We start from the raw sequence: 23707 nt of genomic DNA on the forward strand, positions 1-23707 counted from the left end.
TAAAGTTTATCTGTAAGGTACAACTTCTAAAATGAGAGAATTTCCTGTCTAAAAAAGCATGCATAAAGAGCATGGAATTTATAGTTAGATCTCGAATTGAATCCTGTAATTTAGCATGCATGAGACATTGAGACTGAATAATTTGGCCAAGAGCATTTTCCTCATTTACAAAGTGCTGATAAGAGTTAACTTCTTTGCATGGTTGGTTTGAAGATGATATATTAGAGACCTAGTAAAATGCTGGACAAGAGCAAATAAAAGGCTCCCAATAAATTGTATCTCGTTATCATTTCTACCAAAACTAAATAAACTACCCTGCCACAGCATAGTCCCAGAGCCTCTCCTGATATTCAGAACACGTGGCCAATAGAACATGGTCCTGAGATAGCTGGGTACCAAGAAAGTAAAATCCAGACAGGCAATTGGCATATTATTGTATTTTATTACAATATGTTTAGTGTATCAATTTAAAGGGAAACGTAAACAAAATAAAAGTCTAGGGGAAAATGGCACTTTGTTTAATATTTAATGTTATTCTTACTTTAAATTCATTTATACCATTACATGTCTGATTTTAAAGAGCTTCACTGCTGAATTTCAGACTGAAACATGAAAGAACAGAAAAGATGACACCAAAAGAGTTAAGCAGAGGAAGTGATACTGATTAAAAAGTTGAATGTAAAATCTACGTTGCCTAGTACTGAACACTGACAGGTAACTTTCTCCAAAGGAAAATCTAACTTGAATCATAAAAGTTCAGTTTTTATAGTCCAATACCATGTCAATTAGGAACTCATGACTTGATGAAAGAGCTTTACTCAGTTACATTTGACTACATAAAATCCCAATGAGCATGCTATTTGCCATGTCTTATGCTCCCGAGATAACTATCTACGCTTCCTGAAATTAGAAATGAGTTTGCCTGCGATTGAAGTTTCAAGAAACAGTATGTAGAAAACAACAAAAGTTGTTAAAGGTCATACCTTTTCTTCACTGTACAGCAGCTATTTCTACAAATAGAGTATGTGGATACTTTCTAAAAACTTAAAATGAGAAAACCAGAAACAGAAGTCTGGGTCTATGAACATATATATGTACATATGTGTAAGCTTAAATACTCCCAAATGGGTTGTAAATTCAAAAACAGAGCTAAACACTGTTTTGTGGTATTACTAGTTAACATGTTTTAGTCAGAATACTACACTTGCAGTTCGAAGTGCTTTGATTGGATCTCATTTAAAAATGACATTCGAAATAAAAATATTCTTCAGTAAAGAGTTCTCTCACTTTTTATTTTGACATACTGATATTTCCATAAACTTCTAAGTAGAAGATATGCTGTTTAATAAAAGCCATTTCATATATACAATATACAGAAATTATTTAAAAAGTCTGTTCATATAATGGAGTCTTTGGGTACTAACACAAAATTAAGATGCAAATAATTGACAAGAAATGAAACTATCACTAAACCAAGGTACACAGGAACTGCACTTCATTTCAAAAAAAAAATCTCAATTTTACTGTGTTAGAAGAATAAAGTACATTTGTCATAGTATACATTATCATATTCCCTTAAAGCAGGGATTAAAGGTTTTAAATTAAAAAGTGTTCAGGATTACTTGTCTGTACATTCAGGAACTATCATCATATCACTGGTTACACACAATTCTCTCATCATGCAAAAAAATCTCAGTTGTTTTCTAAGGTCTAATTAAGTCAAAGAATAAACTAGCAATAGCAATTTAATTAGCAAGCTCTCAATCAGAGAGGTGTAGAGATTCTGCAGTTCAACTGTATCTCCTGTCTATAGTACTGCTGCTATTCAATCTATTTTCTCCATGTATTAGAAGAAAAAATAGGAATTGATAGTCAAAATAAGATTTTCATGGTTGCAGCAAACAATAAATACGTGAGAGAAGGAAGCGTTCCTAAAGTGATGACAATCTTTATGATCCTTTATAAAAGGTAAAGGATTGTGTGATGTGGAAAGGAATAAGAAACAAAGGCAGGTGGTTAAAACAGGCATATGAAGAGAATGCCGAGACTGTATTAGAATTATGTTTAAAAACTGATCTGAAGTCTGCCCATCGAGTGTACAAAAAAGAGCAGACATTAGTGCAAGTTTAACCTGATAATTTATTTGTGAAAAAAGCTAGTTTTGGTGAGAAAAAGTTCAATCCTTTCCTTGTAAACATAAAGAAACTCAAAAAGAATTTTAAAGGTAGTAGTAGGCCAAAAAATGCAACAGTAACTCTTATAATCCTTTTCAATTAAACAAATTAAGTTGAAGATGTGCTAAAACACTTTTCAGACTATTTTATCAGCCTATATAATGTTGTTCCAATTGGATTATGATTAAAAACTAAAAAGTTTATAAGAGCTATCACATCTAGAAGTGAATAAATTAGATCCCCATCCCCCAAACCCAAGATATTGTTTAACCTCTAAAGCATAAAAAGCTATATAGTATCTTATACAAATTAACCAGTGTTCTTACAAAAGTAATGAAGTTTTGGACTGATATTATGCTGTATTTGTTGTGAAGTACTAGGCACAAGAATATATGTATCAATTAGGCATTTTCAGTCTAATAAATCTCTAAAGTTATTTAATTCTTGGCAACATATAATAACTGGTATGTATTTTGGTACTTAAGTCATGAATTGTAGAGAACAAGAAGCAGTGTATTATAGTAACAGGATTTGTATCTGACAATTACAGTGCTGAACAAATCTCTTCTATGAACTCTGCGATTTGTTTTGCAGTTGGTCACTTGTAGTAGATCCTGCAAAGATAAATGAAAGTCAACATAATTTGTTGTATACTGCCAACCTTAGAACTACCTGAGCTAAAGTTTCCTTCCATTACCATAATGATAAACAAATATAAAGAGCTAAACAACAAATAAGGCACATTTCATGTCGGTAGATTAGTATTATATGAAAGAATCTGCATACCTCCCTAAACAGTCTAAAGAGCAGAACAGGAGTGTCTGCTTGGTGACAGGACAGATAGATTTCAGACTGAACATTTCTGTGAATAAATCATAGGTGGATAGCTGAGTTTATAACAACTCAAATATGCAAAGCTATAAAAAGATCTGAATTTATATGAAAATTATAAAATATTTTCTCAGAATATAAACATGCCACTTTTCTCTTTATAAAAATGGACAGGAGTTGGGGGAGAGGGAGGAGAATGACAATGCTCAAAAAATAATGGGTACCATGGAACCTGGAGATTTTAAAAGCTGGTAATATTTTTTTAAGAAACCAAAGATGGTAGAGGATAAAGAACTTTCTTTCTATGCCTTATCATGTAGTATTTTCTATTCTTGTGAATTTTATGAAGCTAAGTAGAATATACTCGTACTTCACCTCCACCAAAGAAAAATCAGACACCGAGCTAACATAAATTTTAATCATTATCTTTAAACAAAAAAATATATTTTATGTACTAGATGTGTGAAATTTAATGTCTTACAGGTAGAGATAGACAAAAGGCCAGAGTTATTTTTCAAGAGCCATGGCTTAAAAAAAAGCCTCTTTAACCTTTGGAACAGTAGTGCTGGTGCAAATTTTCAGTGGCAAATTAAGGGTATTCCCAGAGCTTGGCCAGAGTCACTAAGAATTGATATTGAAAATCTCAGTAGAAATTGATGAAAACATAACTAAAGAAACATTCACTTTGAATACAACAAAATAAATCACCAATATATAGGTAAATGGGAAACAAAAGCCAATTAGAAGATAGGTCAAAATGGATAATAAATTTTAAAAGAGGAAGAGAGAGACATAGAACAATAATTGCTCGAAATAAAGTTTGCTCAAGTTAAATATAAGCTAGACAGACTATGGCATATAAAATGGAAATGAAATGCTGTATAAAACAAACTACGAAAGGCTAAAGCCTAATACAGCAGAAAATACTGTAATCCTGACATTATAAGACATAGCCATCAGGTTCTAACTCAGAATCACTCGTATTTCATATATGCTCACCAAAACGATAATATAATTACTATTTACTTTCCTAAGACTTAGCCATCCAAGGCACAACAAATAAAGTAAGTTTTATCTCTATCGAAAAGCATCAGTTTGCAAGTACAAAGAGTAGGTAAAATGAGCACAAAATCTGTATTAATAGTATAGAAGATTCATCTTCATTGAATACCAAAATAAGTTTATTAAAAATAAATAAAATCTGTCTACGGCCATGCCACCCTGAACAAGCCTAATCCCATCTGATCTCGGAAGCTGAGCAGGGTCAGGCTGGTTAGTACTTGGATGGGATACCACCTAGGAAGACCAGGTGCTGTAGGTGTAAAACATGAAATATAAGGGACTGCAAGCTGACAAAGTCCTTGCAATCTGTGAGGTCAACCAAGGGTTGCCTTGCCTAAAAATATAAAAAATAAAATAAAAAATAATTAAAAATAAGAAATTTTTGAAAACTAAGAACACTTACTAAAATAAATAAATAAATAAAATAAAATAAAATAAAATAAATCTATTTCCTATGACTGATCAAAAGTTGGTAGGCTGCAGGGGTAAGTCGTCCGGGACTTAAAAAAAAAACAACACAAAACAAAATCGAAAATCAGCCAAATAACTTGTCAATCCAACAGTCAAAAGAATCAACGCTGGAAAGATGATATACTTTGTACTTGAAGGGATGTTAAAAGAAATCTTCCATATTAAAAACATGGTTCCTTAAAAAAGTTTAAACCTTAAGTTAGATTATGACAGGTAAAACAGGGTCTAAAACATGAAAAACAAAATATAGCTTAATAAGAAGACAAACGTCATTGTTTAAACCCAAATAAATTAAAAAAAAAAAAGTCATAAAACATATACAATCTTAAATCAACTCTAAGCATAAAAAACATTATTTTGAAATTGGCCACAGGGATTGAAATTTTAGAAACTTTTGGCATAAGCAAAACTCAGCAAAATATTTTGAGGTTCTTCAAAAGTTTAAAGCAAAATAAAGTATGTTATTCAGGCACAAAGGACTACAAGAGTCTCAGTGATGTTTCTGAAACATCTAACCTTGATTTGATTCTTCCACATTCATGCTTTCTCCAGCTGCAGTCTCTGACATTTCTTCATCATCTTCGTCCTCCTCATGTAGGTCTTTTGAAATTAATTGCCTAGCTAATTTAATATTCAGTCCTTCATTGTAGTGAAGCTTCCTTTTCATTTCAAACTGTCGCTTTTTTTCTGTACAACACACAAAAAAATAGGTTTAGGAAGTCTTTAGCTCAAGGACTGGCAAACTACAGCCTCTGCCTGTTGGTAAGTAAAGTATTACTGGAACATAGCATCGCTCATTTGCTTTTGTAATGCTTAAGGTTGCTTTTGTTCTCAATGGCAGAGTTGAGTAGTTGTAATAATTAACAATGGTTAATTCTGGATCAAGGACCATAGGGTAATTTTAATATTTTCAAGTTATCTATTTTTATAATTAAGAAAAATACCTTTAAAAAGTCTTATGCTTCATTCAGACATTGCTATGATTTAAAACATTGCTGGCTAAAAACATAACCTCACTCCCAGAACAATTTTAAGAAAAATGTGTTATAAGGAATAGTAAAGTGATTCTAGACTATTCTTTCATTTATAGTCTTCACCACAGAAACACTGAACTAGCAGCAAATCAACACATCTGATCACATTTTATTAATGGCATTTTAAAGATCAACTGCTTATAAAGAAATAATTATAAGATTTTAAAATTTCTTAGACCAGTAAATTAAAAATAAAAAAAGGGGACTGATATAAAATTGCTACCTGTTTTTTCAAATAAGAGCAATAAAACTCATTCATCAGTTTTATTATGGTATTCATAAAAATATCTTAATGCCAAAAAAGCATAGAAAAATACAAATCTCTCAGAATAAGGCTATTCAAAGTATGTTCTCAATATCCTCTTATTCTGCTGTTTTTATCATTATCTGTACTTATTTATATTTTAAAAACAAGCATTTACAGTTCAGATCACTACTCATTAATCATTTTTCAGGAAAGTTCTGAGACCAATATCCATGTCGACATCCCAAAACATTTGTTTCAAAATACCAATATCTTGCCAGGCATCTTTCTTCTTCTCTACTTATAAAATTACTTTGTGGTTTATTTTACTTTTTGAGAGTTCTGTATTAAGAGATGTAAAATTAAAAAAGAGAGACCAATTAAAGGGCCAAATCCTCATAACTAAATTTTTTAGTTATGCCTTTCAAGTATTCAGTTGCTGTGCAAGCCAATATTAAAAAACAACAAAAAAATGGTTCTAATTGCCTCCAATACCAGATAAATTTACTAAAAAGGTAATACTTTTTCTCATTACAGAGTAAGAGAAGTTCATGGTAGACACTTAAAAAAAATCACTCTTAATTTCCTCACTCAGAAATTACTATTAATATTTTATGATGACTTTTCTAAAAATATATTTTTTATAAAAACAAAACATATATTATTAATATATGGTGTTTTTTTCACTTATTATATAGTTAGGATGACCCTAAGTCTGTGTGTCCAGTGAAGTTTCAGTTTATGTCTATTGTCTGATGAAACTATAATACTGATCTTTCTTTCAATCTTAAAATGACTGAGTTTAGACAATAAAGTATATAAAGACAGTAAAATTCTGCCATGTACGTAGCACATTTATATAATTTTAAAATGGTTATAAAGTACTATTAATCCCCCATTCTTAGTTAAAGGATTCAGATTCCCCCCTTTGTATTTTCAATGTTTTTAGGATGTAATACACATATTTTTGTACATTTATTACTTTCTCAATACTAACTAGTGTTTTTTCAAAGTGTGCCTCGTGACCCTTTAGTGAGTCACAACCAGCATGTTTTTAAAAATGAAGTAAAACAGAATAAACTGAAATACATCACATATAGCAAAGGTGAGTACTCTTTTATGAAACTTTTATTTTTGTAATTTTATGTATACATATAGTGAGTGGGACTTGGTCAAAAGAGTTTAAAAGCATTGGAATAAATCCTGGGAATCTGAATTGCTAGATCTAAAGATACATTTTTTAAAAAGTTTTTGGCTCATATATTGCCATAATGCACTCCAGAAAAGCCAAACCATTTTTCATGCCTACTAATTATATATGAATAACCTATTTCTCTACTACATTCACATCAAAAGAGAAATAGTCATTCTTTTTAATCTTTATTGATCTGAAAGGTACCATGACACTATTTTAATTTGCAGTTTCTTGTTCCTAGGTGTTGATATTACAATATTTCTCTTTTGTGAATTATATCTGTAGTCTAAGAAAATTATTTCTTTTTAATTCTAAGAGATATTGAACTTGGTTTTACTTGTTACAGATATACTCTAGTTTGGCAATAAAAATTTATTATATAATTTAAAATGCACTACGTATTCATTGCTAATATGAGTGGTCTCAATCATCTCTGAATTTCTATATTCATTTTATTTACAATCCTTGTATGGCAAAGCAAAATAATGCAGAGTATAAGAACATTCAGGTTTCAGGCCTACCTCTAATAATCATCAACTAACCATGTGGATTATAGAAGGAAATCATCCTTTTTATGTTTTCTTTTACTAGTCTACAAAATAATATAATGGAGAATATACAAATTATTTTAAGTTATTAAGTTAATATTTACTGAGCACCTACAATATGCCAAGAATCATTTAATGCTAAATGCTTTAAATTATCTAATTTAATACTCACCAAGGACTAAATATTTTTATAGTTTTCAATTTAGAAATGAGGAAATCAAAGCTCAGAAATTAAGCAAATTAGACAAGTGACATATCTGAGTACAAATTTATATCTGTTTGACCTCATAGCCAAAAGCCTGTTATGCTATCAGTTACAAGATAATTTTTCCTAAGAACTTCTATCAATAAATAAGGGTTTTCAGACATAATTTGTTTAAAAGCAATAGACATCTATACATCGGCATCAGTAACTCTACAAGAACTGAATGTGTGAAATTGTAACTATTCAATGGTTCCCCCTGCTGGTTAATTCATGGAACTACAATTAGAGGAAAATTTCCTTAATGAAAATTTGTCAGTGTATGTCTAACCACTATGTTGGACACCTGAAACTAATATAAAATAATATTGAATGTCAACTAGAACTGAAAAAAAAATTAATTCAGAATAAAAATAAAACTGTCCCTGTAGAAGGAAAAAATGAAGTACATGGAAAACTATAGTTAGCATAGGTTAATAACAAATTCCTTTTTCTCAATAGATCATGTTTTTAAAGAAAAATGAAGGAACGAGCTCTAGAAACAATTTCTATTTGAAACCCTTCTCAAAAGCCTTTTAGGGTATACTTTGGGAAAATAAGTCAAGAAGTCACTGAGGGTAGGAGAGAATACAACTTGAGATTATGCTACATGTAAAATTTCTCTCTTATACAACAATTAGGCTCAGACCATCATAGTTACGTTGAATAACCTATATTCTGAAGATTACAGGAAGGAATAGCAAATTATACCTTAGCAGCTACATATGACAAAGATTCTGACAGTTAACTAGCAAATATTCGGAATCTTGGTTCTAAAGTTTACGAACTTCTTTACAGTATAGGTAGTCCCCACATTTCAAGGTTTCAAGTACACTACTACTCTTTCTCTTTTTCTGTGAGGATGTATGTGTTTTTCTTCCATTTTTTTCCCCCCTACACACAGGCTTCGTTTTTCCTTTTAAAATAGCTGAAAATAAACTAGATAATTTTTAATTCTTAAGATTATACTTCGCAAGGTTCAAAAAAGTATAAAAAGCAAGAAGGTGAAACATCTTCCTTCTCTCTTTACCTCCATAGATAACCACTGTTACTTGTAAAAACAGAAACCACAAGTAGGTAGTAATGCCTTAACTGTGCATATGCTGTAGAGGCTACAAGAGCCTCTTCCATCCTTGTTGAGAGGTTGTCTTTATCTCCTTTCCTACTTTTTTTTTTTTTCTCTTCAATCTAGATTTTATTTTTAGGGGAGAAACTTTTTTTTTTTTAATTTAAAAACAATTTTTAAAATTTAAGATTATTAGACATTTATATAATTTACAGAGTGATCCCCCTGATTTGTCTAGTACCCACCTGGCACTATACATAGTTATTACAACATTATTGACTATATTCCCTATGCTGTACTTCACATCTATTCTCTAACTCTCAATTTGTGCTTCTTAATTCCTTTACTTTTTTCACTTAGTCCCCCAACTCCCCTCCCATCTAGCAATCACCAGTTTGTTCTCTGTATCTATGTGTGTTTTCATTTTGTTTGTTCATTTATTTTGTTCTTTAGATTCCACATATTAAGTGAAATCATATGGTATTTGTCTTTCTCTGTCTGACTTATTTCACTTAGCATAATACTCTCTAGGTCCATCCATGTCATTGCAAATGGTTAAGATTTCATTTTTTTTATGGCCGAGTAGTCCATTGTATCTATATAACTTCTTCATCCAATCATCTATTGATGGGCACGGGCTCTTAGGTTACTAACACTAGTTTTTTTTGTTGTTGTTCAATAGGACCTAATAAGAATCTTCACACTATGTCTGACTATCTTGGTTCATTTGTTAAGTTTTACCATGTCTTAAAACAGAAGAAGCACAAGCAACTGGGAAATTAGCTTTTACTTCTACCTGCTTTAAAATCATCCAAACACTCAATGACTCTAAAAGCATTAATTTAATAAACATTTACTGACCATCTAACTCTATATAGGCACTTAAAAAAGTACAAAGGAAGGAACACTAATCATTACTTTAAAGATAGTAATATTTTCCCAAAGCTGGGGTGGTGGGGGGAAAGCTGTTATACAATAAACCCACACAAATAGAACCTGAACTTTAAAATTACCCACCATCCACTTCCCCAAAAGGAAAACTATCTTCCAAATAATGAATGAACTTAACAAAAATTATTAGCATAAGCTGAAAGCAAAAGGTAAATAAACTACCTTGTTCTTCAGGTGAGAGGTCACTGTCCTCATCTTCACTGCTTTCTTGTTCATGGACCTGACACTTTGGCTCCGAGCCTTTAGCAGCAGCTAATCTAAACAATCATTTAACAAAGAAATCAACACTGATATTCTTATATTAGTTGAGTGACTTTTCAACTTTTGAGTCTCATAAAAACATCTACGGATCATTAATATACTAGCTATAACCTGATGAGGAAAATAAAAAGCAAGTGAGCAGGCGTTGGTGTAGAAACCAACAAACAACAAGAAAAGTGGAGGGTGACAAATCGATAAACAGTAAAAGAATAGAGCTTTTGTTTAGGAATTCACTTATTTTTGCCTTTCTCACTTCCATCTTTAAAATCTAGGAGGCAGGATACTAAAAAACAAAATAAAACAAACAAAAAATCCGCAGGGAACTGACACAGGGAATCTGTGTACTAGGCTTGGTACTCTAATCTTTCTGCTACCTGAATATCTTGATTTTTTAAATCTAGAAACAAGGTTATATAAGTTGTTATGAAAATCCAGATAAACTTAGCACATGCTTTTTATTTACACTTGTACAACTAAAGTAAAATGTGTTTAGCTCTGCAAAATTAAAAACAGCAGAAGTAAAAATGTTTTATTGCCATCAGTACTTACTTCTTAGCTAATATATCTGGGGTCAGGGCTTCAGTGTTTTCTGAATCACTCAATCCATCCTCATCGTCACCTACCATACTAGGATGACAAGCAGATTATAATTAATACCTGAAATATATAACTTTTCAAGCAGAAAAATAAATATAATCCTATTGACTTAGTTTAAAAAGTTAAAATATCAAAATATTTATAGCTCTGTTGTCATCTTTGAAGTTTAATTTTAGTTTCTATTCAAAGCAAATATTTAAAACTATAGTCCCAATCAAGAAAAGCCTTCAAATGATTTTAAAAACCACTACTCCAACTATGAAGATAAATATTGAAAACTCGAATCATCTGAAAAAAAAAAAATATTTCAATTACTCCATCCAGTGGGAGGGAATAAATAATGCATCCGCACCACCTGATTTTAGTATATATATTGTTACTTCAACCTGAAGATAGAGACGAATGATCTATGCAGACAAGAGGTTAGGTAAAATAACAAAATTAGATCCTAAAGACCTAATTCAGAAAGTTTAAAAGCTATTTAGCTTTCTTAATCTATTCTTTAATGAAAAATTTTCTCCCCACTTAATTCCGAAAATGGGCATCTTTAATTCTCAAGGCACCAATGAGGTAGAATTCAGCTACATATATATATAGATTGCTGGTTTGTACCTTTCCTAGTTAATAAAGACAAGTTAAATAAGTGCTATAGTTTAGATGATGCTCTTTTTTACAAAGGAAGCTTAAATAAATACATTTACATTACTGGATATAATTAAGTCAAGTAGGGTAAAATTATCAATTTGTAGAATTTTTCTGTAGAAAAGTCTACAAATTTACAGATGAATTATATGTTTATGTATGTATAAAAAGCAATAACTTTTATATTAGCATGTGAAATTCCTAAATAGTATAACATGATCTTTCTATAAAAAGCATCTTTTTCTGTTAAATAAAACTCTTAAAAAAGGCATAAAAGAAACTGGTAAAACTGAGCAGTAAATTGATAAAAGCTGAGCACATATTACTGTACATATACATCAATCACTTAGGAACCAAATAACTTTAGGGACTCTCAGAGGAAGAATATGGGTAAGGTAAAGAATGAAACAAAGTAGCATCAAATATCTACCATTCTGATTTATTATATTTTAAACATAAAGTCGAAACATAATGGCTACAGTTATTTTTTTTTTTTTAAATCATGTTTGATCTTAACTTTTAAGATAGTTATCTCCAACCAACACAGATAAGCACGGGATATCTACTACGTTTATTGAAAAGGAAGAAACTCTGACTGGCTTCTGGTACAAAAGAAGTTTTAAGATATGTTTTAAAGTACATGCCTATAATTAGGAGAAAAATAAGGATATGAACTTTTTGTAAATGATGTGTCTATTTCTTCCCTTAAGTTTATTAACATTGGGGTTTCAGTATCTGTACCTATTTCATTATTTCTTTCTACTCATGCTACAATTTTCATGTTTATTCTTGTTTTTACTATTATCAAGTTATCTCAACTTTTCTTCCAAAATTTTCATCCATTGATTTAAAACACATAATTTCTTAACTCTATTTTAACAATAACATCTGGATTTATGTTGTCTTACTTTCATAACAAAATATTTCAGTTCTGGAAATCTTTATTTCTTTCAATACAAGTTAGGGCATGATCTGAATTAGGTATTTCTACTTTTTTAGAACTCCATCTTCTCATAATGCTTATTGGTACATTATTTTTGTCTTTATACTCATCACTGCCACACATTATTATTTTAAAATTCAGTAAAAAATTCTGGAAGACTTGAAACTGCCAACAACTACAATGTAATTATCTGAACTACAATATGATATAAGTTCAAAATTAAGGATATCAAGAGTAGTAATGACCATTTGTGTCTCTGAATGGGTTAAAAAAGTTACCATCTGTGAAGTTATCCTTTTCTGCAGAGACTGAGTAAGACCCTGATTTCTAGTTAAGAAGCAAATGAGTCCAATCTTCAACTTCTTTTGTAAAGATTATCTTAAGGAGGGCAAAAGTCACTAGCTTCTGTGCATCATTAGCAGCTAGAGACCACTGACGTGCAACAAATCAACATTAACTACTACAATTATAATGAACAAAATGGATCCCACAATTAGAGTTACATACTACTTCTATTATTACACAAAAATATGCAGTTGGGTTATTAATTATTCCTCTAGTAATAAATATAAAACATACACAACTTCGAATCAGCTGTTATACAGAAGTTCACATCAATGCAAAACGTAAACAAGTCAAAAAAGGAATGATGTCTATAAAACATTACCTATGGTAAGGAGTGCTTGGTTCATCTATTTTCATTAAACCATAGTCTTTGTCTGCTGGGTGATATGTCGCCAGGATGTTCATTTCATCCCACTTCTGGGATTTTTTACTAAAATTAAAAAGAATTTTTCCTTAATACAGCAAAAAAAAAAAAAAGTGCACATCTAAAATCCACAAAAATCCAAATCCCACATTTCTATTTCCATTTGACTACTAACTTCTATTTTCACATCTGCTTGAAAGAGAAATTGACTTAAGGTATAAGCCATAAGTAATTACAATAAAATGTCAGTAAATATTTTATATAGAATACTTAGTGCCCACATATTAAAACCATATTTATTCAGAATCTTCACCAGGCGTTCAAAATACTATCACATTATGACATGCTTAGTTTTCATGTGGTCTATAGAATTAACAGCAAAAACTGAAATTTATACATCGTTTGATCAAAGTAGTTAAGGATTCATCTACTATATATTAGTAAGTTTGATAAATATAACAGGGATATTTCCTTGGCCTAAATTTTTCAAAGATATCCATAACAATCAAAAGAATCAGAACATAAAACTATAGGGAAACTTCGTTATTCATATACCACTAAATAAAGCATTAGGCTGCAAAAAAATTAAACTATAGCTGCTTTTTTTTTTTAATCTAGAAAAGATTTTGCTAATAAATGCTACACAACAGTCCCCGTTTATCCATGGGGAATATGTTCCAGGACCCTCAGCGGATGCCTGACACTGTGGATAATACTGAAACCTATATAGACTATGTTTTTTTTTTTTTTTGTATACATACATACCTATGATAAATTTTAATTCATTAATTAGGCACAGTAAGAGATTGACAATAATAATAAAATAGCAGTTATAATATACTGTGATAAAAGTTATGTGAATATGGTCTCTCAAAATATCTTATTGTGGGGGTGGCTCCATAGTGTAGTGATGAGTATGTCTGCTTTACACACAGAAGGTCCTGGGTTTGTGCCCCAGGTGGACCCACACAGACCATACACTGGGTGCACCAGGCCCCGGGTGAGCCAGGCCCTGGGTGTGCACCACAAGCTTGCATTGGTGGGGAGATGCCCTGCCTTCAGAGATCCAGTTCTTAAAAAAGAAGAAGGCAACATCCAGGGGTGGAAGTGGGGGTGGGGGGAATTAAAAGGGGAAAAAAAAAAATCTTATTGTACTCACCCTCCTTCTGATGTGGGATGATATGCCAATGTGATGAGATGAAGTGAGGTGAATGAAAGAGCATTAGGCTACCATAAGGGTTACTTGGACAAAAAGCAATGTGATAGCACCAGTTGATTTGATAACCAAATGGCTATTAAGTGACTAATGGGCAGGTAGGTAGCATACGGTGTGGATACTTTGGACCAAAGGGATGATTCACATCGAGATCTCACCATGTTACTCAGAACGCTGAACAATTTAAAACTTATGAATTGTTTATTTCTGGTTTAATAGTGTTTGTTGGACTGTAGGTAACTAAAATGGTGGAAAGTGAAACTGCAGGTAAGGGGGGACCTACTGTACTCAGATCACATGGGATAATCTACTTAAGAGAAACAGAAATGCTTTCTAAGTGCCTTATGAATATCCATTAACATCCATTCAACAAAATATTTGCACAACTACTAAGGTGCTCAATCATTAAATGCCTTAATTACAAATCCTTATCTACTCATTTAAAGGACATAAAAGATCTCTCTGTCAGACAACTTCCTTTCAAGTCAACTTACCCTGTTTTATTAAGAGGCAAAGGCTGGCCCAGGCATATACCCCACAGGTGACTGAAAGTACAACTCTCACTTTCCCCCTCAAACAGAAGTTGCCTAATGTTTCTTCACCATGAAAGTTGAAATCTTAAAAGTTTAAAGAAGCTAAAAATTAAGACATATGGGTCATTAATCTTAAGCACAGAAACAAGATTTCTTCTTTAAAGAACTGCTGTTTATTCATTCAGCATGGGGCTCAACTAAATTTTCAACTAATCATATTTAAATGTTGCTAGTATTAAAAAATAAATAAATAAATAAACTTGATCAAACTAGACTGGGAAAACTGACCTTGCTTTACAATATGGACTTCTTCAGATGCCTAGTTTCCGACTGTCTATCATAATAACAGCTGGTCTTGTGGCAGGAAAAAAACAACAAAAATTTAAGTGGGATATGAATGTTTATGGTTCAGTTACCCTTTCATTAGTCCTGTGACTATAGACAAGTCAAACAAACATCCCTCCGTGGTCTACATTTACTCTTCATGGAAATTATAATAAAATAGAGTTTTAATAAGTTTTTCTTACAATATATAATTGAGAGAACCAACTGAAATTGTGTTTGTGTAACCAAATTATAAAAGCACCATACAAATATAAAGAGTTTTTATGATTTTAAAATCTAAAGTTTTGGGTTAAAAATCCTGAAACCAGGCCAATCTTAGCATTGTGGAAAATGGTTTGAGATAAGGCATTCTAAAAAGATATTTAAATTGCTTTTGTTCTAAATGTGTTCTACCTTTCCCCTGCAAGACTCAAAATTTAAATGATTTTGAAATATTTAAGATCTGCTGCAGAATGAGTTTTTCTAAAAAGTAATTCGTTTTCTATTTGACTAAATCTATAGTTTCAGACATTTTATTTTGCTAAATAGTTCTATTACCTAAAAATTTTTGTAAATTTGTAAAGCAAATGATTATGTCTGCTCATGGTCATATTCTATATAAGGAAACTCACAGTGAAAAGAAATACACTTCTAAAGATTTTAGATTAGCAGAAATGATCAAGAAGCTTTGGATTAGAAGGATAATGAAAGAAACGTATTCTAGTTTTAAGAGAAGTAGATTAATTTTGTGAATAAAGCAACTCAATTAATAAAAGAAGAGAAACCCATGACGCATTTACTAAATGTTCTCTCCTATGAGAGCCAGAGTTAAGACCAAGTCAGAAACAGAAAAGCACAGGTAAAAGTTTCATAAAACCTATATTAATAGAAAGTCTTATTTCTAAAAAAGACTTATTTCTTATTTCTAAGAAAACTAGCACATCTCTGTATAAAGTTCAAAAGCAGGCAAAACTAAAATGTGTAGGAGATATATACTTAAACTACCATAAAAGTCAGGAGGCATTTCTGAGGTAATGGAAACATTCTTTTTTTTGACCAGGATGGTGGTTACAGAGGTGTTTGCTTTATAATAATTTAAGCTTTAAAATGACATTTAATGTACTTTTCTGTATGTGCAGTACATTATAATAAATTTTTAAAAAATAAACACATTTTAATGACCTTGTTGGAAGCTTCCTAATCTCAAAAGTTATTTCCTAAATAATGTTAACAATATTGAATTAAAAACGATAATTTATCATCATTACTGCTTAGGAAAGAAGAATGAAGAAGGTTCTTTGGAGTTTAATAGAGAGGGAGAAACAAATACTTTGTAAATCTGTTTTGCGAGCTAATGATAGGAGAAAAAGAATTGTAGGATACAAGCAGAAATGACGTTTTCTTAAAATTAAGGATAAAATTTAAAAATTGCAACCCCGGCACCCTAACACATAAACAATTTTAATTTCTACATATTCTTTCTATTCTGTGTAACACATATGAAAAATACATAAGCTATCATTATATATAGAAATATATACTGATAGGTTTCATATCAGTATATGTGTTTTATAATAAGCTGCTTATTTTCTACTCTATCTTTTCGATAACTGCATGATATTCAATAATAAACTATTCACCTAATGTTAGATATTTAGATTGAATCCAAGGTTTTCCTATTTAAAATAAAGCCAAAAGGAATGTATTTGTGCATATTGTATTCAATGATGTTTTTAGGATAATTTGTTAGGACAGGCATACCTAGGTTAAAATTTATCAAGAGTTTTATAGTTCACTCCATGTTGCCATATAGCTTTTAAAAAAGGGAGGACTATTTGTAATGTCCCCCATAATTACCAAAACTTATTGTTTTGGGTGTGTGTTTTTCCTCCTGAGTACGTATAAATTGGTATTTAAAAGCTGGTTTTTGTTTCTTTGTGTATTAACAAATAATGTGAAAGAATGCTTGTTATTTTACTTGCTTTGTATAAATTGTATCTTTTGCCTATCTATTGGAAACCTTATAAATTTGTAAGAGGTTTAATCCACATTATACATAACCCAAATTTTTCCCAGTTTGCCAATTACTCTCCACTGTAAAAAGAATTAAAGTTTTATATATTTAAAGCTTCACTCTACTTCAGCACAATATTAAGAAAAAAAGAAATCCTTAAAATTATTCAGATCCAAAGAGAGTAACAATATCTTGCACAAACATGAATTTAAATTAAGGGCATAAAACAACAGGATCCTACAAATGTTAGAATTCTTAGGTGGAAAGTAGTGAAGTAGAAGAAATTGCCAGCAGAGTACACTGGACGTGGAAACTAGCATCTCTAAAGTTTTGGTAGAATTTCAGTTGTAGAGTAACAAAACCCAAGGAGAGAACTCGAGTTTAATCCCAGCACTATCAGGAACTGTTCCTGCAACCTTTTTTGAGTCATTATCTTCACTTACAAAAAAACGGAGGCACCACCACTTATACGCAGATCTGCTGTGAGGGTGAAAGAACCTGCTGGTTTCAGTACCCACTCCCCTGCTACTCCCCCAGCTTGAATGACTGATTTTCCTGCAGCCTAAATCTGGTCCAGAAAGTCACCGCTTCTCACTTTCACTTTGATAGCTCATATGATGCCACTGAAAGACCTACTCATACTCCTGGTTACTTGTGACTTGCTCATTTGATAGTTTTATTTGGTCTTGGAGAGGGAAGCTGGATTTTACTTCAAGGTGTTAAACTTTAATTGCACATTTCAAGAAATGGTTTTCTTTAAATGAAGATTCAACTTAAGTTGACAAAGTACAAAACTTTAAAGCTTGACACCATTACTGAACAATTAAAGTAAGATTTAACAATAAAAGCAATTACCAAACAAAAAGTCGCCTTTGGAAAATTTTACTCAGTGGGCCTTTGACTATAGTCTATATCCCTTGAAAGGCAGAAAAAGACAACATGAAGCATGCTTATATAAAATTATATCAAAGGAAATTAATTCAAGCACAATTTTTTCAAACAGAATTTGCCTATTTTATCTTACTATAGAATTCAAATTGAATACAGTGATTCCAAAGCATACTGTGTAACACAACCCACTGAGATGTGGAAAAAATTAGATTTTTATATTGATTTCCTAGAATGAGACTAACATTTGAGGGTGAGGTACTGGGTTAAATACTTTATATCTATTCACTCATTTAATAGTTAAACTAGGCATGGATGTAATGAATAACTCACTGGAAATCACAGAACTAGTAAGTAGCAGACAGGACCTGAACCCAGACATTCTGGTCCCTGATTAATCATTAGCCTATACACTTCTCATAAGATAGCTTTAGAAACATTTAATATCATATTTTCAACAATTCCAAATGCATATTTTCCTCATTTTAATATTGTGAAAACAAAATATATCTTTAAATGGACAGCATCCTATAATTGGCAGGGTTTTTTCCTTTCTTGATGGCATATAAAATCAGCTTAGAACCAATGGTGTCTTTTCATGAACTGCATACTTACTCATTAGATCTGCTATGTTAGACTTTCACTAGTTATGCACTATATTCAAGGTATCCTGAAAGAATGAGAATTCCACAATCATAGGAGGTTAACGGTGCAGTTCTAACTATCTGAACAGTGTGTTGCAATGTACTGAGATTTATCTATGCCTATTTATGTGGATTTAGATTCTATCCAGTTTTAATGGTACTTGACCAATGTACCTAAAGAAGTCACTCATTGAAGACAACAGTACAAAGTATAAAGAGAATAAGAAAATAACAGCACAGAGACATGAAAAAATAAATAAAAGATAGCTTGACAAGAACTATATAAAAAAATTCTAAAGACTATTTGAAATATGGCATTACCTCAACATCGCTAGCTATTAAGGAAATGCAAATCAAAACCACAATGAGATACTACCTCACACCTGTTAGAATAGCTATAATCAACAGAACAAGTAATAACAAATGGAGAGGATATAGAGAAAAAGGAACCCTCATATACTGCCGGTGGGACTGCACATTGGTACAGCCACTATGGAAAACAGTATGATGATTCCTCAAAAAACTAAGAATGGTTCTACCATATGATCCAGCAATCCCTCTACTGGGTATTTACTTGAAAACTCATATCCGAAAAGATATTTGCACACTGATGTTCACAGCAGCATCATTCACAGTGGCCAGGATATGGAAGCAACTGAAGTATCCTACGATAGATTGAATAAAGAAGCTGTGGTACATACATACAATGGAATATTACTCAGCCATAAGAAGAGACAACATGGATGGACCTCAAGATAATCATGCTAAGTGAAATAAGCCAGACAGAAGAAGTTGAAAATCACATATCACTTATATGTGGGATATAAACCTAAAAGCAACAAATGAACAGGACAAACAGTCTCATGAACATAGACAATGGACTAATGGTTACCAGAGGGTGGGGGGAGGTAGATGGAGTAAAGGGGGTCAAATACATGGTGACAGAAAGAAATCTAACTATGGGAGGTGAACACACAGTGTAAACATATATATGCCTTACTGTTAAAGTGTACAGCTGAAACTTATTGGATTTCATTAACCAATGTCACCACAAAAAGAAAAAAAATATGGTATTATATAAACCTTACTTTAAGTGTATATTTAGTCTTGAGATATGATTTAATGATATCTGCAGTATATGTGCATGTATGTGTATGTAATAAACAAACATATTTGAAGCACGTTTGAATTTTTCCCTACTAAAAAGGTAAACAATCAAAAAGTTTAGAGACCACTGGAATAAGACAAATCAACTTCTGGCCTTAAACAAAAAATCTCTTGGTAACATCTCTTTTTATTAAATAAAATGTTATGTTACATAACATCCACTCACAAGTGATGGTATGGGGAGGAAGTGGTATGTACAGAAAAAAGAAAACTACCACTGTATTTTACATGATAAATGTACCAATAAAAGGTATGATTATTCACGGATTGTGCATTTGCAAATAAACTACCTGCTAAAATTTATCTGTAACTACAAAATCAATACTCAAAGGTGCTTTCTCAGTCTCTTAAAGATATGTGCAGAGCAGGGAAAACTGAGTTACCTGATGCATGTTCCCAGATGAGGTTAAACAAGAGATGCTTTACCTTGTTTCAGCTCTCCTACAGTAAATAAGTGTCCTTTTTGCAGTCTGTTTAGTACCATGTTATTTGCTTTTTTGTGCTTTTTGTTGGTGAATTTATTGTTGAAAGTGGCTCCCAAGTGTAGTGCTGAAGTGCTCCTAAATGCAAGAAGGCTGTAATGTGCTTTATGGAGAAAATGTGTGTTAGATAAGTTTCATTCAGGCATGAATGATAGTGTTCCTGGCCATGTATTCAATGTTAATGAATCAACAATATATATTAAAAACAAACAATTCGAAAGGTTATATATTGATTGGTTGATGAAAATGTAACCAGAGGCTTGCAGGAACCTAACTCTGTATTTCCCGTAGAAGCGATGATTCAGTATTCACTAATTCTGTGTTTATGGTGACTATATAGAACACAGCTACCAAGAATAACCAGAACTGACTTAGATGTCTGGTCATTTTCATATTAGATTATTTTGCTTTATACTCCATTCCAACATTTAATGTTAGATCATTACATTTCACTTATTAGTTTTTGAATTCGAAGTGCATTGTAACTGAATGAACTATTTATTTCAGACCTTTCATATGAAAGGAGGAATATTGGTTGTAATTTTGTAATTAAACATTACAAAAAATTTGTTTCAAAAGTGTTCAACTATACTATTTCTGTTCAAAGAGATGCATAGTCACTAATACTGTTTGCATGAGCTGTGATACAAATACATAATAATGTATATTGTACAGCTGACCCTTGAACAACGCTGGGTTGGGGCACTAATTCCCCTAAAATTTAACTGATAGCTTACTGTGACTGGAAGCCTTACCGATAACATAAAGTTGATTAACGCATATTTTGCATGTTATATGTATTATATACCATACTCTTACAGTGGAGAAAAGAAAATGTGATTAAGAAAATCATAAAGAAAATACACTTACAGTATTGGGAGAAAAAAGAAAACACATATAAGTGGATCTGTACAGCTCGAGTGAACTGTATTACCAATAGAATGTTTCTTTGCTTTAGTCATATAACACTGATCATGAAAAACGCCATCCCCCTTTACTATTTGAATCAGGGCTTGGTAATTCCCTTTAAAGGCAGGACTATAACCCTCTAACAAGCCAAGTCAGTCAAAGTCACTCGCTTTGCAAAAGGTTCCTTTTAAATGAAATCTGCCTTGCTAGGAGCTCCTACAGGAGCAGACCTATCTAGGTGAGTAAGTCTGGCATAGTGGTTTTCAAGGCAGAAAAACCTAGAGGTAAACCCCAGTCAATTACAGAGAGGCCAATCCTGTACAGGGTTGGGCCAACAGGAGTTTATGGCAGATCAAAGTTGAGAATAAACAAAAGTTAAGGAAGCAGAGAAAGATAGAAGAAAATTATAAGCCACTTGGTAGCCCAACAGAAAGCTTGTACTAAAGCGCAGCTAAAAAACAAAAATGCCAATGAGAACCGTACTCCTGCGGCTGAATACCTTGAAGCTGCTTAACAGCCTTCTATAGTTTGTTTGTTTGTTTGTTTGAATTATCTTGGTCTTCCTGCTATACATATGTTCTGGGAAATTCTGTTTTCTTAATCCTATGACCTACAACCATTGACCATCTCTCCATCCCCACTTGAAGTGATTTATCCCAAACAGAGGTTGGAAAATTGAATTAGAGAATGTAAGAGTCAAGCATCCAGAAGAGTGGGAGGGGTAGCTGTTAGACAAACTAAGGTCTTTTCCAATCCCAAGGTCATGATTCTAAGCTGCGTTCCTATTTATGTTTTCTTCGCGGTAACAGATATCCCCATAAATTTACCATCATCATCAAGTAGTAGTTTCTTTTATAGTGCTAAAGTGATCCTTTCAACAGGTGCGCCCTAGTTCCAACATTCTAAGTTTTCTTGAACACCCTCATTTTAGCTTTATAACTTTACAGATTTCAATGATAATCTTTCTTAAGCTTTACTTCCAGAATGTAGCATCCTTATTTTTTTAGTACCTTATTCCACGCTCTCTAGCACTGCTAACCCAGTGGCATATTTTTTACACCATATATATTGTTATCACAACTTTTTTTATCGAGCACTGCACCTTAGATGTCGGTCTCTGTACATAAACACCTCATTCTTTTTGAAAGGCTGGTACATTGTTCCATTACGCAAATGTATCACAATTAATATTTCACCAGTCTTATTAATGGAGTTTGGGTTGTTTCCAATTATTTACCACTACACACAATGCTATGGGTCAACATCTTTTTATATGAGTACCTGTGACTATATGAGAGCCACTAAATTATCACTGGATCATTTTCAGTTGCTATTTTCTGATCTGTTCTGAACTTAGATATGTTTCGCAAGAACGAAGTCCAGAAAGCACTTAAACTCTCCTTCCAGATGCAAAAATAATTAGCAATAAGTAGTTTTCCCACTAAGTATATTGATCAAAGACTCAGAAAATTTTGGTTCTTCTTAGGTGCAGAGATAAGAAACTTGGACCTAAGAAAGTAAGTGTGGCATGATGCTTTTGATAATGCTCACATATAAAGGAATGACTGTGGAAGAAGAACAATTAGAAAAATGGAGAAACTGTCGCTATTTTAGAGGCATCTCTTATTAGCTTGAGACTAGCGTTCCCAAGCCAAGAAAATAATTATTCAAGAATTTTAGCTACCTCAGTTACGAGGTTAAGAAATAATAAAAGCTTAACAAGTGAAGCTTTGAAACTTCAATTTGATTCTTCACTGTTCTCAATATCCGGAAATTCAAAAGTCATGATGTATGTTTTAAAAATATTATATATGCGTTTACACACACACACACAAAAAAAGAAGATGATGATGATAAATACGTCATAGTTCCTGCTTTCTTTAAAATCACTCTACCCCCTCAGCCTGGCTAGAGAAAGGAGACCAGAGAGGCGCGGGATCCGCATCCAAGCAGCCACCCTGCCTGCGGGCCCACACCTGAGGTCCGGGGTCTAAGTCGGTAACCGCGGCGCGGGGAGGGCGAGGCCGCTGGGGCCGGGAAGGAGGAGTTTCCCAGGCAGAGCCGGCCGACGAGCGGCCGTCCCTCGAGACTCTCACCTCAGTTCTTCATCCACACTCCTACCGGGCTGTTCGGCCGGGGACACCACAGAGGAAGTCGTTGAGCTCTTGTTCTTCAGGATCCCCTTGATGGGCCGGTGCGAGGCCGTCGAGGCCGCCATTGCCCGCCGCTCCGGCGGTCGGCTCAGTGTCGCTGCTTGGCGTCGGGTCCAGGAAGGAAAGAACTGGGCGCGAGCAGAGACTCGCCAGGCAGCCACTGAGCCCGCTTGGGACTTAAGCGGCCGCACCTGCTGTGTCGGAGATCGCTACTGGCGTCGTTGTCACGACACAACGACCCTGACGCTCTGGCGTCTAGCTGACGCCGCACGGCTGGTGGCCCTTCGCGCGCCCTTTGCTACCACTTTATCAGCGGCCCGCGGGAGAGATGCCGGCCTAGCGCCGCAGCGCGGGAGGACGCCGACGCCGAAGCCAAGCGGGCCCACCCTCTCGCGATATCTAGGGCGG

The 23707-nt window shown here is 33.0% G+C and overlaps 1 protein-coding gene and 2 pseudogenes across 2 annotated transcripts; 1 reads left to right on the forward strand and 2 right to left on the reverse strand.

Annotated features, from left to right (window-relative positions):
• Window positions 1–426: 426 nt before the first annotated feature.
• PPP1R2 (protein phosphatase 1 regulatory inhibitor subunit 2) lies at window positions 427–23627 on the reverse strand. Of its 2 annotated transcripts, none has more exons than XM_039850769.1 (6): window positions 23243–23627; window positions 12928–13035; window positions 10628–10705; window positions 9977–10074; window positions 5055–5225; window positions 427–2788 (listed from the first exon to the last, which is right to left on the reverse strand). In XM_039850769.1, exons 1-6 carry the CDS (start codon window positions 23362–23364, stop codon window positions 2742–2744), a joined length of 624 nt encoding a protein of 207 aa, XP_039706703.1. In that variant the 5' UTR covers window positions 23365–23627; the 3' UTR covers window positions 427–2741. The 2 variants fall into 2 exon arrangements, with proteins under 2 accessions (XP_039706703.1, XP_039706704.1); XM_039850770.1 differs by having other exon boundaries at window positions 9980–10074; window positions 23243–23618.
• LOC120593086 (uncharacterized) lies at window positions 4209–4326 on the forward strand (annotated as a pseudogene).
• On the reverse strand, window positions 8856–8971 carry LOC120593129 (uncharacterized; annotated as a pseudogene).
• Window positions 23628–23707: the final 80 nt, after the last annotated feature.

The sequence above is a fragment of the Pteropus medius genome, unplaced genomic scaffold (genome assembly GCF_902729225.1).
Source record: "Pteropus medius unplaced genomic scaffold, Ma_sr-lr_union100, whole genome shotgun sequence".
Lineage (NCBI taxonomy): Eukaryota > Metazoa > Chordata > Mammalia > Chiroptera > Pteropodidae > Pteropus > Pteropus medius.

Coding starts and splice junctions, on each gene's coding strand:
- PPP1R2 (XM_039850769.1), bottom strand. CDS start 23,364: ATGGCGGCCTCGACGGCCTCGCACCGGCCCATCAAGGGGATCCTGAAG. Junction 5,226..9,976: donor CTCACCTGAAGAACAAGGTA/GTTTATTTACCT, acceptor TGTGTTGTACAG/AAAAAAAGCGACAGTTTGAA. Junction 2,789..5,054: donor TGTGGAAGAATCAAATCAAG/GTTAGATGTTTC, acceptor TTATCTTTGCAG/GATCTACTACAAGTGACCAA.